The sequence below is a fragment of the Penicillium verrucosum genome (genome assembly GCF_028828655.1).
Source record: "Penicillium verrucosum strain IBT 35672 chromosome Unknown utg000001l_segment0_segment0, whole genome shotgun sequence".
NCBI classification, from domain to species: domain Eukaryota; kingdom Fungi; phylum Ascomycota; class Eurotiomycetes; order Eurotiales; family Aspergillaceae; genus Penicillium; species Penicillium verrucosum.
In genome coordinates this window covers 4077683-4089882 of record NW_026643210.1, presented here as the reverse complement: position 1 = coordinate 4089882, position 12200 = coordinate 4077683, and the positions used below count along the sequence as shown (strand labels likewise).

The 12200-nt window shown below is 49.1% G+C and overlaps 6 protein-coding genes across 6 annotated transcripts; 2 read left to right on the top strand and 4 right to left on the bottom strand.

Annotated features, from left to right (window-relative positions):
• Nucleotides 1-1056: 1056 nt before the first annotated feature.
• N7516_001528 (putative DnaJ domain protein Psi) lies at nt 1057-2295 on the bottom strand (the record flags this gene model as incomplete). The annotated part of the gene is made up of 3 exons (XM_057214250.1): nt 1057-1353; nt 1418-2091; nt 2148-2295. 3 exons carry the CDS (start codon nt 2293-2295, stop codon nt 1057-1059), a joined length of 1119 nt encoding a protein of 372 aa, XP_057076133.1.
• A 779-nt stretch (nt 2296-3074) lies between these two features.
• N7516_001527 (putative C6 transcription factor) lies at nt 3075-4985 on the bottom strand (the record flags this gene model as incomplete). Its single annotated transcript, XM_057214249.1, has 1 exon — nt 3075-4985. The coding sequence occupies one exon, from the start codon at nt 4983-4985 to the stop codon at nt 3075-3077; it is 1911 nt and encodes a 636-aa protein (XP_057076132.1).
• Nucleotides 4986-5153: 168 nt separating this feature from the next.
• On the bottom strand, nt 5154-5988 carry N7516_001526 (uncharacterized protein; the record flags this gene model as incomplete). The annotated part of the gene is made up of 2 exons (XM_057214248.1): nt 5154-5395; nt 5454-5988. 2 exons carry the CDS (start codon nt 5986-5988, stop codon nt 5154-5156), a joined length of 777 nt encoding a protein of 258 aa, XP_057076131.1.
• A 917-nt stretch (nt 5989-6905) lies between these two features.
• cpa1 (carbamoyl-phosphate synthase (glutamine-hydrolyzing) CPA1) lies at nt 6906-8267 on the top strand (the record flags this gene model as incomplete). Its single annotated transcript, XM_057214247.1, has 1 exon — nt 6906-8267. One exon carries the CDS (start codon nt 6906-6908, stop codon nt 8265-8267), a length of 1362 nt encoding a protein of 453 aa, XP_057076130.1.
• A 182-nt stretch (nt 8268-8449) lies between these two features.
• N7516_001524 (uncharacterized protein) lies at nt 8450-10087 on the bottom strand (the record flags this gene model as incomplete). The annotated part of the gene is made up of 10 exons (XM_057214246.1): nt 8450-8657; nt 8718-8882; nt 8956-9013; nt 9072-9217; nt 9274-9383; nt 9451-9772; nt 9828-9852; nt 9913-9927; nt 9980-10008; nt 10059-10087. 10 exons carry the CDS (start codon nt 10085-10087, stop codon nt 8450-8452), a joined length of 1107 nt encoding a protein of 368 aa, XP_057076129.1.
• A 213-nt stretch (nt 10088-10300) lies between these two features.
• cwc2 (active spliceosome conformation promoter CWC2) lies at nt 10301-11997 on the top strand (the record flags this gene model as incomplete). The annotated part of the gene is made up of 8 exons (XM_057214245.1): nt 10301-10680; nt 10764-10841; nt 10939-10964; nt 11028-11056; nt 11131-11198; nt 11252-11377; nt 11433-11469; nt 11533-11997. 8 exons carry the CDS (start codon nt 10301-10303, stop codon nt 11995-11997), a joined length of 1209 nt encoding a protein of 402 aa, XP_057076128.1.
• Between the last annotated feature and the right edge of the window lie 203 nt (nt 11998-12200).

The following is a 12200-nucleotide window of genomic DNA, read 5'->3' as shown; positions in this document are numbered from 1 at the left end:
CGGGCGATTGGTTTTTGTGGGATCGTGTTGTGGTGTAACAGGATGTGCATTCCAAAGAATCCAAGAAATTCAAAGGGGAACAGATATGCATATCCCTACGATTTAGTGGCTAGCAATAGCAAATAAAGGAATAAAAAATAAAAAGAAGTTGTGAGAACGACGCTCAAGAATTTTCAATCTTAAGAGGAAATGCTCCCCCCCCCAATGTTCCCATTAGGCTTCAATGAGAGTATATCCGCAGGCACTGGTGAGTTCTGAGTTCTTTGGGTTTCTTTGTGAAAATTGTTTGCAGTTCATCTTGCTAATTAATTGTTCTCATATGAATTCGTAGGGTCTCTCTGTGTAGGAGAAATTGTCAGCCTTGATAAGAGAAAATTGATTACCCTCAATCAAACGCAGCTGGCGAGTCTCATTGATACTTTAGAGTCACTGCTATGGTGCCATAAGTGTATCAAAAAAGGGAATTGCAAGAGTCACCCCCTGAATTCCATAGAAGAATCAGAGCTTCTTGGACAGTTGGAGGCTGCACCAGATTCGGTCAGTAGACTGGAAACCGGCAAGGCACATACTGGACTAACTGGAAAATTTAGATGCCATTTCTCTGGTCTCTCTTGACAGAATTAGTCGGTACCCAGAGTGTATATTGTGATAAAATAGCTCGGATTATGCTGACTATCCTCTTTTATGCAAGAATAGTTTCGCGTTAGATGCTATTGTTCGGATTTAATATGACATACACAGATATTCTTAGTCATCACTCATGGATGAATAAGGTTGTTTTGTGTTGTCTTATTGGCCTATTCCTTTCTTACCGCTTGCGGGTAGTGCGGGTTACGCCAAGGGATGGTATGATTGGACTAAATGCATATTACGTTATGTGGTCACGACTCGTTCACCTGCCTAGGTGGGCAACCTTATATTCATACATAAACACTATCCTGCCAAATTAAAAAATATTATCGAAAGAAACATCGTAAAGGTTCATGTCATGGCACTGTCATTAAATACTCCCCTTTCACCCCAAACGCCAGGTATATGCAATCAAATTAAGTCCTCTTAAGGCAGCACATCTCGGAGAAGGTCCTTTTGGGAGCTAGTCAAGCTAGTGGGGAAACTGACATTGGCACGGATAATCAAGTCGCCGCGGTTGCTGGGGTTCTTGGAGCTCACCATGCCCAGACCGGGATAATGCTCTTCGTGGCCAGGTTGGGTTGGACCGGGCTTACACACGCGAATGGACTTTCCGTCGATAGTGCGGACAATACGTTCCCAGCCTGTCAATGCTTCCTTCAGGCTGAGATTCACCGATGTGATAAGATTGTCACCAGAACGCTTGAAAGTAGGATGATCGATCTGTAAATGGTTGTTAGTAATGGTTCGTCAAGTGTATTTGTCACAGCCAGAAGCGATCTCATACCTCTTTTACAATCAGATGAACATCCTGCCGTCCCCCCTCTTCCTGATCTCCGATATTTCTGTACTTGATCTTCGAGCCAGCACGCAACCCAGGCTTGATGTTGGCTTCCAAGGTCACTTCCTTGCTAGTGAGTTTGCCCATGCTGTCAAAGGCCTTGCTCTTCGTCTTGACCTTTTTGGAGGTACCCTTGTATATTTCCTCCAAAGTCAGTGGCAGCTCTTTCTCGACGATAGTTGGCTCGGGTGTAGGTGTGCGTTTCGGTTTGGAGTATCCCGGACGGCTGCCACGGAAGCCAGCGCCCCCGCCGCCACCACCAAGTTCTTCTGCGAACATTGAGAAAATATCATCTTCATCCCTGCCGCCCATACCACCCATACCACCCATACCGCCGCCGCCCTTGGCAAAGGTGCGGAAGGTGTCGTTGGCATCGCTGAAACGGAACCCACCAGGGCCGTGACCGGTCGAGAAGTGAAACTTCCGGCCTCCTCCGCCGCTGGGCATTCCACCGAAGTTGAATCCTCCGGGCATGCCACCCTCAAAGCCAGCTGCGCCGCCTCCGCCTCCCCCTGGCGGGGGCGGTGCGGGGCCACCACGCATCAGATATTCAAGGCCAAACTGGTCGTAGGTCTTGCGCTTTTCGGGATCGGATAGGACTTCGTAGGCTTGCGAGACATCTGTTAAGAAACTGTTAGTCATATCTAGGAAATCGAAGCTGTGCGGGGTAATGTGCCTTTGAATCTCTCAGCAGCCTGAGGGTTGTCTTTGTTCTTGTCTGGGTGGTGCTTCAATGCTGCCTTGCGGTATGCTTTCTTAATCTCATCTTGAGTGGCATCAGGCTTGACACTCAAGGCGTCGTAGAGCTTGCTCTCGGCAACCATAGTGCGGGGTAAGATTGGGTTTATCAAAAAAAGGACAAAAAAAAGTAAAAAGCAGTTCAAAAGCCGTGGGCCTCAAATCGAAGATGCACGCTTATAAACAAACGGTGGTTTCTTAACAGGAAAAGGAATCCTGCGTGGGAAATGACAGAGTGTGCGGTGTACACTTCGTGAATGCAGTAGAATGTTCGAAGCGGAAAGGCCGATCGTGCGTAATGGGGAGAATCCAGAGTTAAAAGGAATAAGAAAAGGTCAATGTCAAGGTCAAGATCATAAGAAGAAATAAAACAAAAGAACATACATAACATGTATGAATGTACTTCGTAACATGTTAGTGATGAATGTGGTGGCTGACGTCACCCATCTAGTCTTGACGTGTGCGACTTTGGAACAATCGAAGATTCGAGAAGCTTCGAATATAACAACTCGAGTATCTTGTAGATGTCCAAGTGTATAACTCTATCTTTGGTTCATATTGCCAACCATGTTGAATCTATAGTTAGTTACTTTATATAAGTATTCTTATATACCCTACTAAAACCATCTAAACTCTGCTCGATTTGTAGCAAACACGCTAGTTAACAAATAGCAAATAACGAACAAATAGGGCTTAGTCTGCAGCAAATAGGTATGTATGCATGGGAGATTGTTCAACAAATACTATATTTTGGCCCGTCGGAATCGGGAAGGGTCCTTGGTATTCCCCGATGGCAAGGGCGACTGGGTATATTGTGTAGACAAATAGACAAAATACACAAATACACAAATCCGATGGAACCATTTCAAATTCCCATCTCAGGTAAAGGCCATGGGACATCCGTCATTAAAAATTGATCTAGATCAAAGTTCTGCAGACTTGGCATATCAATCATTAAACCACCCAGCCATGAGAACTCCGCATCTGATACCGGCACATCTGGCGCAGTCTGCTCCTGTTCCTGCTTTTGGCTCTGGTCGGTGAACCCCGTCCGTGAAACCGGCTTATCATTCCGATCGTCCGCTGGAGCCGCGGCAGCAGCATTGACCCGCAACACCTCAGCCAGAGCACGGGTATCATCCTCCTTTCGTCGCTGATGCAACGCAATCAGTAAATATGCCGTAGAATACGCCTCACGCATAGAAGGTGTATCATAGGCAGCGAGAACTTCACGCAGAGTCAGCATTGCATCGGCGAGCAGCGCCAACGCAGCCCGATTGTCAATCGCTAGAAGTGAGCAGACCACCTGAAAGGGGACGTTGGCAACTTGGTGCCAGGGGCAGGTGGAGGCAACCATCCCTCGTGCGGCACGGAGCCCGCGACCTGCCAGTGCAAGGACGCGGTCAAGGAGATTAGAAGATAATGGGCCGTGTGGGTTGAGAGCGCGGAGCCGGCGATAAATGCATAGCATTAGGTTGCATTGGACTAAGATTAGCGAGGGTTCGGAGTAGAGAAGGTCCAAGACGGATGTGAGGGCTGTTTCAAGTTCTGGGAGATCTTGTGGGGATGGCCCTGTTGGGTCGAGGTTTTCGGAGAGTGGGAGAAGGTGGAAGAGCTCTGCGCGTGGGACTCGGGGTGGTGCTTGCTGTGCTGGCTTGCGGGATTGGGGTGTGCTTGTAGGAGAGAGAGCTGTGGCACCGTGGAGAACAACGCGGGAGCGGCCGAGGTCGAAGGAAATCCATGTATTGAGGTGGCGAGCCATGCCAAAGAGTCTTCGCCGGGTTTCGGGGTCGCTCGTGCCCTGGTGTCCTATGTCGCCATCTTGGCTACCGCGTATCCCGGGCGGAGATGCTTGGAGAAGGTCTATTGCTTCAGGATCCGATGTTTCAAGGTGCAATCCTGCAGCTTCGATGAGATGCATTAGTGTACAACTGGCCATCCATGCAGCATGTGGTGAGGCTGTCATGCGTAGATATGCAGCACGCAACACCCACCCTGTCACTATCTCCATCGAGGGTGTTTCCGCTGCGAGTATACTCTTATCCAGTAGGATGCGCGCGGTATCAATGAGTCGAAGTTCCATTGCTATGATCTCGCGCCGCGAAAATAGATACCCGAAGGCAGCTACACCGCATAGTACAGCATCGTATGGCTGTTCCGCAGAATCAATGGGAGACGAAGATTCCCAGCGCTTTGAAACTCGAGTAAATATCATCTTACGGTCCAGAAATTTATAGCATGGATCGACCTTCTCGAAGTAAATCGCTGCTAGCCGCCGCATCTCTTCCTGGGATAATATTTTGGTGATAGTCGCCGGTGTCGGCGCCGTGACAGGCATTGATGGAAGCGCCGATGATAGTTCTGGCGATAACATTCTCTCACCGACGTTCCAGGCAAACAATTGCAATCGTGGTGCATGTGCCGGGTCAATTTTGAGCCCAAGTTTGCGAACAAACGCGGCGCCAGAATTGGCCTGTAGGGAATGGGTAACGCCCTCTGAAATGCTTGCACGGCGGGGAGAAGCCTGTACCGTAGCGCTGGCTGTGCCACTGATAGTATTTGGAACTGCATTGGACCAGCCATCTGTAGGTCGTTCACTAAGACTCGCTTGGTACAGACTATGGGATCTGGCGCGTTTCTTGCGTGCATTGTATTGGCATTCCGCTCCAGTTTGGGCGCAGGTGCTGCAAGGTTGCCCACCTGAACATTTGCGCTTTCGCGACTGACACAAAGTACAGGCTAAACGTGAGCGCTTGCGAGGCGTTGACTCGGACATATTTGGGAAACGAAAACTACGGGGAACATAATTGCGGGGAGTTGGGTAAGTTGGTGCCAAGCAAATTAGACATCTTCCCCTTTTCAATTTGAACTACACATCGTTGTACAAGACTTTTTTCACACACTCTCTCTCTCTCTCTCTTTTCTTCGCCATTTATATTTCGGATTAATCCTGGTATTTGCTTCCATTCGGATATCCCATTAATCCTTCAAGTTCCTTCAGATCCGGCATTCCCGCTGGTCCTGGCATATACTGGAGATTATCCCGGAGGGTCGTGCCATTCCACCATATTTCATTCTTGTGCAGCGCATCCATGATCTTCGGCGCGTCAATGTAGGTGCGTATCTCGACCATCTGGCCATGATCCCAGCGTGTGAACCAGACATTGATGATATCGAAATCGTCGCCTGTAGTGGGTCAGCAAGTCAGCAATGGATGCTGAAGATAGGAGGATCTGCTTCTCACCAGAATTCATCACGCCCTTGAACTGCATCTCCTCCACTGACCATTCAGCGTTACATCCGCCATATATTCCCTGGGGGTGAATCTCGAACAGATCTGCATGGTCAACAAATAACATGCTGACTCGACGTAGAGCATTGATGTAGAAGTGCATTAGGTCGTGGTAGCGGCCGGCTATCGGGTGATGCCCGACAACAGTGAAGCTCACATTTTTGTGGATCACCGTGAATAGCTTGCTCATATCTTTCTCGAGGTATTTGAATGAATCCCAAATGTACATTTGAGACACATATTTGCAATCTGTGGATGGGTTCTCGAACTTGAACCCTTCTCGGTCATGGGGGACTGGGTCATCCACAACTCCAGTGCCATTGCATTTGCCATCTGGATCAACAAGCCCAGTGCCATCATCACATCCTGACTTCGGAAGTGGGCTCTGGGTGCTGTCTCCAAATATTGAGAGAATGGAACGTCCAAAAGTCGCCGAGGGCAGGAGGAATGCCAACAGGGCATAGGATAGATATTGAGATAAAATCATTGTTTTAAATTTTTGTAATGAGAACACTAGAGGCTACTTGTCTTGATGATTTTTCCTCGTATTCGACGTGGTTCTTATAGCTGGTGCTACCTTCATTTCAATAATGTGCGGTGATGTTGCCCTTAGTCGCCAATGTTACTTCCCTTGAACACTACGTTGTTACCCGGAGCCTAAAGGAAATCCGTCTGTGACACAAGTAAACCCACCGAGATTTTGCAATTGAACGGCGAGTTTCCCACAGAAAAGACTAGTGATTGAGCACCTCCTAGTGGCAAATGGCGCGGGCAAGGTGCAGGACTGCCGCAATGTGCCATTGGGTGGGGCAATACGGAGTAGTGGTGATGTACGGTGTACAGTCAACGGAATCCAGACCATCCAACTGTCTCAATGATTAGTATTGTTGTATATTTTCTTCAAATTTATATAAAATATTATGATGATCCCATTGAAAAAAAAGGTTGACCAATTCTCTGTGGCTAATGTGCCTTGGAGATATCATTGTCCAGGCCGAACCCGGCGCTCCACCTGGGCATGGATTGGATGAGTCAGATCCCCTAAGCCGATAACTGAATTTGGACGCGCTCCGATTGGCCGACACCGGCAAAGTCGGTGAGAGCACGTGCCCACCGAGCCGGGGGTTGAAAAACCTCTTGTTTCCCTTCTTTTCCCGTTCTCTCCCCCATTTCTCTACTCCAAAGTCTCAACAAAAAAATCACTCCATGTTGCGCTAAATAGCGAACCCCCCCAAATTCTTTATACCATACCCTGACTGCCACCTGCTCAGTCGCGCATATGTGTTTGGCACCCTCGATCTTCACCTCCCAGGACTATATCTCGGACCACCTTTGGAAAGCCAACATCAACTGAATAGCACAAAGCTTTCTACTGATTTACAATTGTTACTTATCAAAATAAAAATGATCTTCAACCTCTTCAAGGCAATGCCTTCTCGGGCTTCTGCCTTCGCCTCCATGAACCGCCCTGTTCAGGCTCGCTTCATGGCTACTGTGCGTCAGCGTGCCGCTATGGAGCCTGCCACCTTCACTATCCGTGATGGTCCCATGTTCTCCGGCAAGTCTTTCGGTGCCCGCTCCAACATCTCCGGCGAGGCAGTCTTTACCACTTCTTTGGTTGGATACCCTGAGTCCTTGACCGATCCTTCATACCGTGGTCAGATCCTGGTTTTCACCCAGCCTCTGATCGGCAACTATGGTGTCCCCTCCGCCGAGAAGGATCCCAATGGACTTTTGAAGTACTTCGAATCCCCCAACCTTCAGGCGGCTGGTGTTGTTGTTGCCGATGTCGCCGAGCAATACAGTCACTGGACTGCTGTCCAGAGTCTGGGCGAGTGGTGTGCCCGTGAAGGTGTCCCTGCCATCTCCGGTGTCGATACCCGCGCTATTGTCACCTACCTGCGCGAGCAAGGCTCTTCTCTGGCCCGTATTACCGTCGGTGAAGAGTACGATGCCAACGAGGATGAGGCTTTCACTGACCCTGAGCAAATCCACTTGGTGCGCCAGGTCAGCACCAAGCAGCCTTTCCACGTTGCCGCTCCTGATCCTCACTCCCACGTTGCTGTCATCGACTGTGGTGTCAAGGAGAACATCCTCCGCAGCTTGGTCGGCCGTGGCTCCAGCGTCACTGTGCTCCCCTTCGACTACCCCATCCACAAGGTCGCCCACCACTTCGATGGTGTCTTCATCTCCAACGGCCCCGGTGACCCAACTCACTGCCAGGACACCGTCTACCACCTCAAGCGTCTGATGGAGACTTCCCAGGTCCCCATTTTCGGTATCTGCCTGGGTCACCAGCTTCTGGCTCTTGCCACTGGTGCCAGCACCATCAAGCTGAAGTACGGAAACCGGGCTCATAACATTCCCGCTCTTGACCTCAGCACCGGTCGCTGCCACATCACCAGCCAGAACCACGGTTACGCCGTTGATTCCTCGACTCTGCCCTCCGACTGGAAGCCGTACTTTGTCAACCTGAACGATCAGAGCAACGAAGGCATGATCCACAAGTCTCGTCCCATCTTCAGCACCCAGTTCCACCCCGAGGCGAAGGGCGGCCCTCTGGACTCATCCTACCTCTTCGATATCTACCTGGACTCTGTGCTGAAGTACAAGAATAACCAGGTTGGCCTCTACCCCCAGCGTGACAGCCGTCCCAGCCCTCTGCTGGTCGACCTGCTCGCCAAGGAGCGTGTGGGTGTCCAACCCACCATTGGCCAGCAGAACGTGGTGGCCGCTGCTGCTGCTGCCATTGCCGCTGCTGCCTAAGTATGTGCAGTAGGAGTTCTAGTTTTCGGAGGTTCAATTGGTTTTTAGGGTGAATATTATTCTGTGTATTTTGCTCATAGGTTCATTGGTATATGAAATCAACAGCATTAAAAACATACTTTTATCCCAAGTCTCTTTGTAGTCGTGTCAATAATTTCATCATCGTTCTCAGCCCCTAAGTTCTACTTGGCCACTATGGATACCACATCCTCATCAGCAACCATATGTGCTAATCCTACCCGCTGCGGAACATGTCTTGCGCTCGCTCCCCACACCATCGCATACTTGAATGTGTCCTTGATTGTGCGATGAATCTGGTCACAGACATCCTCAATGGTCGAGTCCTTGCGTACGATGAGCGCCTCATCGAACTTGGGATCTTCTCCCTTTCTATAGACACGATACTCGTCAGACACGTCAATGAAACTAGACGTCAGGGATATATCATACCGTTTTGTGTAAAGCCGCATTAGTCTCAGTTCCTTCCAGATGTGTTCGACAACGTCTTGCACGCCAAGATCAAGTTCACAACTCATGACGGCTGTGTAAGGCTCGCGGGCAAGGGCATCGAGGAATTCGAGGCCGATGCTGTCGACCTTGTTGTAGACATAAAGGCTGGCAGAAAAGGACGGAAATTAGCATTTGCAAGTTGGATATCAGTGACACTGATTATTAGTGTCAATCTTACCAGCGAATGTATTTCCGGTGGTCTTTCATAATCACATCGATAAAGTCGTCGATCGTAGCTATAACGGTGTCTCAATCAGTAACTTGCTCTAGTTGTTGTATCAAAGCACCACATACCATTCTCGTCTCGCACGAGCACCTCGCAGTTAAGAATTTTGTAATCCCGGAGCACATTGTAAAGCATCTTTTCATCCAAACTCTTTGGGGGAGTGGCAAAAGAGATCTTCATGCCACCGGCCTTCTTGATTTTGAGGTAGATATTGCTAGAATTGTATCAGTATCTGAGTCTGTGCAAAACTTCGGATAACTTATGACATACGGTGGCTCCTTATTCAGCCGGATGCCCACAGCATCCAGCTCGGCCTCGAGCAAGGCTCGCTGTTCGGCACGCTTTGTGGCGTCCAGAATCATCAAGATCAAATCACTTGTCTAGAAGCAAAAGTTTTGTCAGTATTTCCGCATCGTTTCCCATTAAAAAAAAAGTTAGTCTTCTCACCTTTGCGGCGGAAATGACCTGCCGACCACGGCCTTTGCCTTCGGAGGCACCTTCGATAATACCTGGCAAATCCAAGATCTGAATCTCGGCACCACCATACTCCAGCACTCCGGGAATAGCCGTCAGCGTGGTGAAAGAGTAGGCTGCAGCCTCACTCTTGGTCTTGGTGATTTTAGACAGAAAGGTAGACTTTCCAACAGAGGGAAAGCCAACAAGAGCCACTCGGGCATCGCCGCTCTTGCTGACATCAAAACCCGCGCCGCCACCAGAGCCAGCACCTCCCACTGGCTCCAAAAGCTGGGCTCGTAGTCGGGCAAGTTTTCTGAAGACGTTATTAGTGTATGTTTGAAATTGAAGTCAAAGGATTCAGACTATACCCTTTCAATAGACCCAAATGGTATTCTGATTTGGAAATTTGGTAATTAGATCAAAATCCTCCTTCAATCAAAAGGGCATCTTTACCTGTAGCCTTGTTCTCTTTGGATCATTAGCGGGGGGTGATATATGTTTTGAAGATAAGAACACTTACTCTGCGTTCGACGCATCTCATCCTCGATCCTGTAAAAGATCAGCAAATTGCTATATTTAACAATTTACAAGAAACGTACTCCTTGATTTTTTCCGTTATGTTCACCATCTTGTCGGTTGCTGAGGCTTGTCGCCTGCTGAAATCACTAAATCTTTTTCTTTGCTTGTGCCTCAGAGAGGGAAATACCAAATCCGCCAATGTGCCCGCGGCACCTGCCAAGACTTATGTAAGCACCTCAGTTGGAACGCAGGACGTCAACCTTTTTTTTTGAAGCTCAAGCTTAACCTTCCCAACTCAACCTCTCCAACAAAAAACACGACCATGGCAGATACATCGGTTGCTGAGCCACCGGCTCCCATTTCTACCACTGCTCCCGAAACCCCCGAACCCAATGCCGAACAGATGACTGTGGCGACAACCGATGCCGCGGACGACACTCTGCAAGGAGATCAGCAGCTTCAGTCAGTCAAAAAAACCAAAATTATTCGCAGGAAGAAGCGCCCTGCGAGAATACAAGTGGACGCATCAACCATCAAGCCTGAGCCCGCCCAGCAGCCCGGACTCGACTATAATATTTGGTACAACAAAAGCGGCGACAACGACGACAAATATGGCCTCAGCCAGCCCGCGCCTAGTCGCTGTAATATTGCGCGTGACTCGGGATACACTCGCGCTGATCGCGTTCCGGGCTCGTTCTTCTGGTGAGAAACTTTACCCTTCATGGCTTTGAAGGTTATCTTGTGTCGCAGTAGACATTTACTAATTCTTTTCCCGTTTTATCTAGCATACATTTTGCGCGAGGTGTTTGCGTGAAAGGTCAGGACTGCGAATACCTCCATCGTTTACCGACGATTCACGATATGTTAGTGTGACTCCCATGCCGTGCACTATTCGAGGGTTCTTTCGCTTTGTTGGACTCGTCGGATACAAAACAACCAGGCTAATCAAGTCATTTATAGGTTCAATCCGAACATGGACTGCTTTGGTTAGTATTATCTCCAACCTTGCTGCTAATAATTGAAAACGGGCGACTGACTCCAGACTATAGGGAGAGACAAGCACAGCGATTACAAGGAAGTACGTATCATGCCTTTGTGTGATTGGGATATGCTTATTTCGCATGAACATGTCGCTAATGCTACTTGAAATAGGATATGTCCGGAGTGGGCTCGTTCACGCGCCAAAATAGGACGATCTACGTGGGCCGGATTACAGTTTCGTGAGTTTTCCTCGAAAGCCTATACTTCCATCTCCTTGCTAATCAATATATAGCGATGACATCGAAGAAGTGTGCTCAAGGCATTTTGCGGAATGGGGTCAGATCGAGCGAACAAGAGTACTTACCGGACGGGGTGTGGCTTTCGTGACATATTCATCAGAAAGTAACGCGCAGTTTGCGTAAGATTCCCCTCCCCCGACTCTCGGTTTGTACCGAACTAACACATGAGTAAAGTCTAGTTGCTATGCAAAACCAAAGCTTGGACCATGAGGTACGTACAACCTTTCAACCCGCGAGATGCGACATATGATACAACAGTACTAACAACAAGTAGGAAATTCTTAACGTACGATGGGCAACGGTCGACCCGAACCCAATGGCACAGAAGCGCGAGGCACGCCGGTTAGAAGAGCAAGCTGCCGAGGCTGTTCGCCGGGCTCTTCCCGCAGCTTTTGTAGCAGAGATCGAAGGCCGAGATCCAGAGGCCAAGAAGCGGAAGAAGATCGAGGGCACTTTCGGACTACAGGGCTATGATGTTCCGGATGATGTGTGGCATGCCAGAACCCGTCAATTAGAGGATGCGAGCCGCGCCGCTCAGCTAGAGGCACCCGAACAACCGATGATGATCGAGTCTGCTCCAGTTTCGGCACAGGAGCAGCAGCCACAGAGTAATGGCATCTTCTCCAGCTCTGCTGTTGCAGCCCTACACGGTCTTAACGGTGGAAAGGTGACAACCCAAGCACCCAAAGCTACTGCTGGACCGCTAGTCACCTACGGCAGCGACGACGAGAGCGACTGATTTACGTGCAGTTTGTGCGGCACTTGAATCCATCATCATTGCGAATTTTTTTTCATGTACAACAGCAACGATACCTCTGTCAAAATGTTTATTTCTCTCCCTACATCTCCATACAAGATATCCGTAAGTATTATTTCTGGGCGTCATTCATCACTACATGTATGGTATCATCCCGAGCACTCGCTAAAAGACAGCATTGAGAG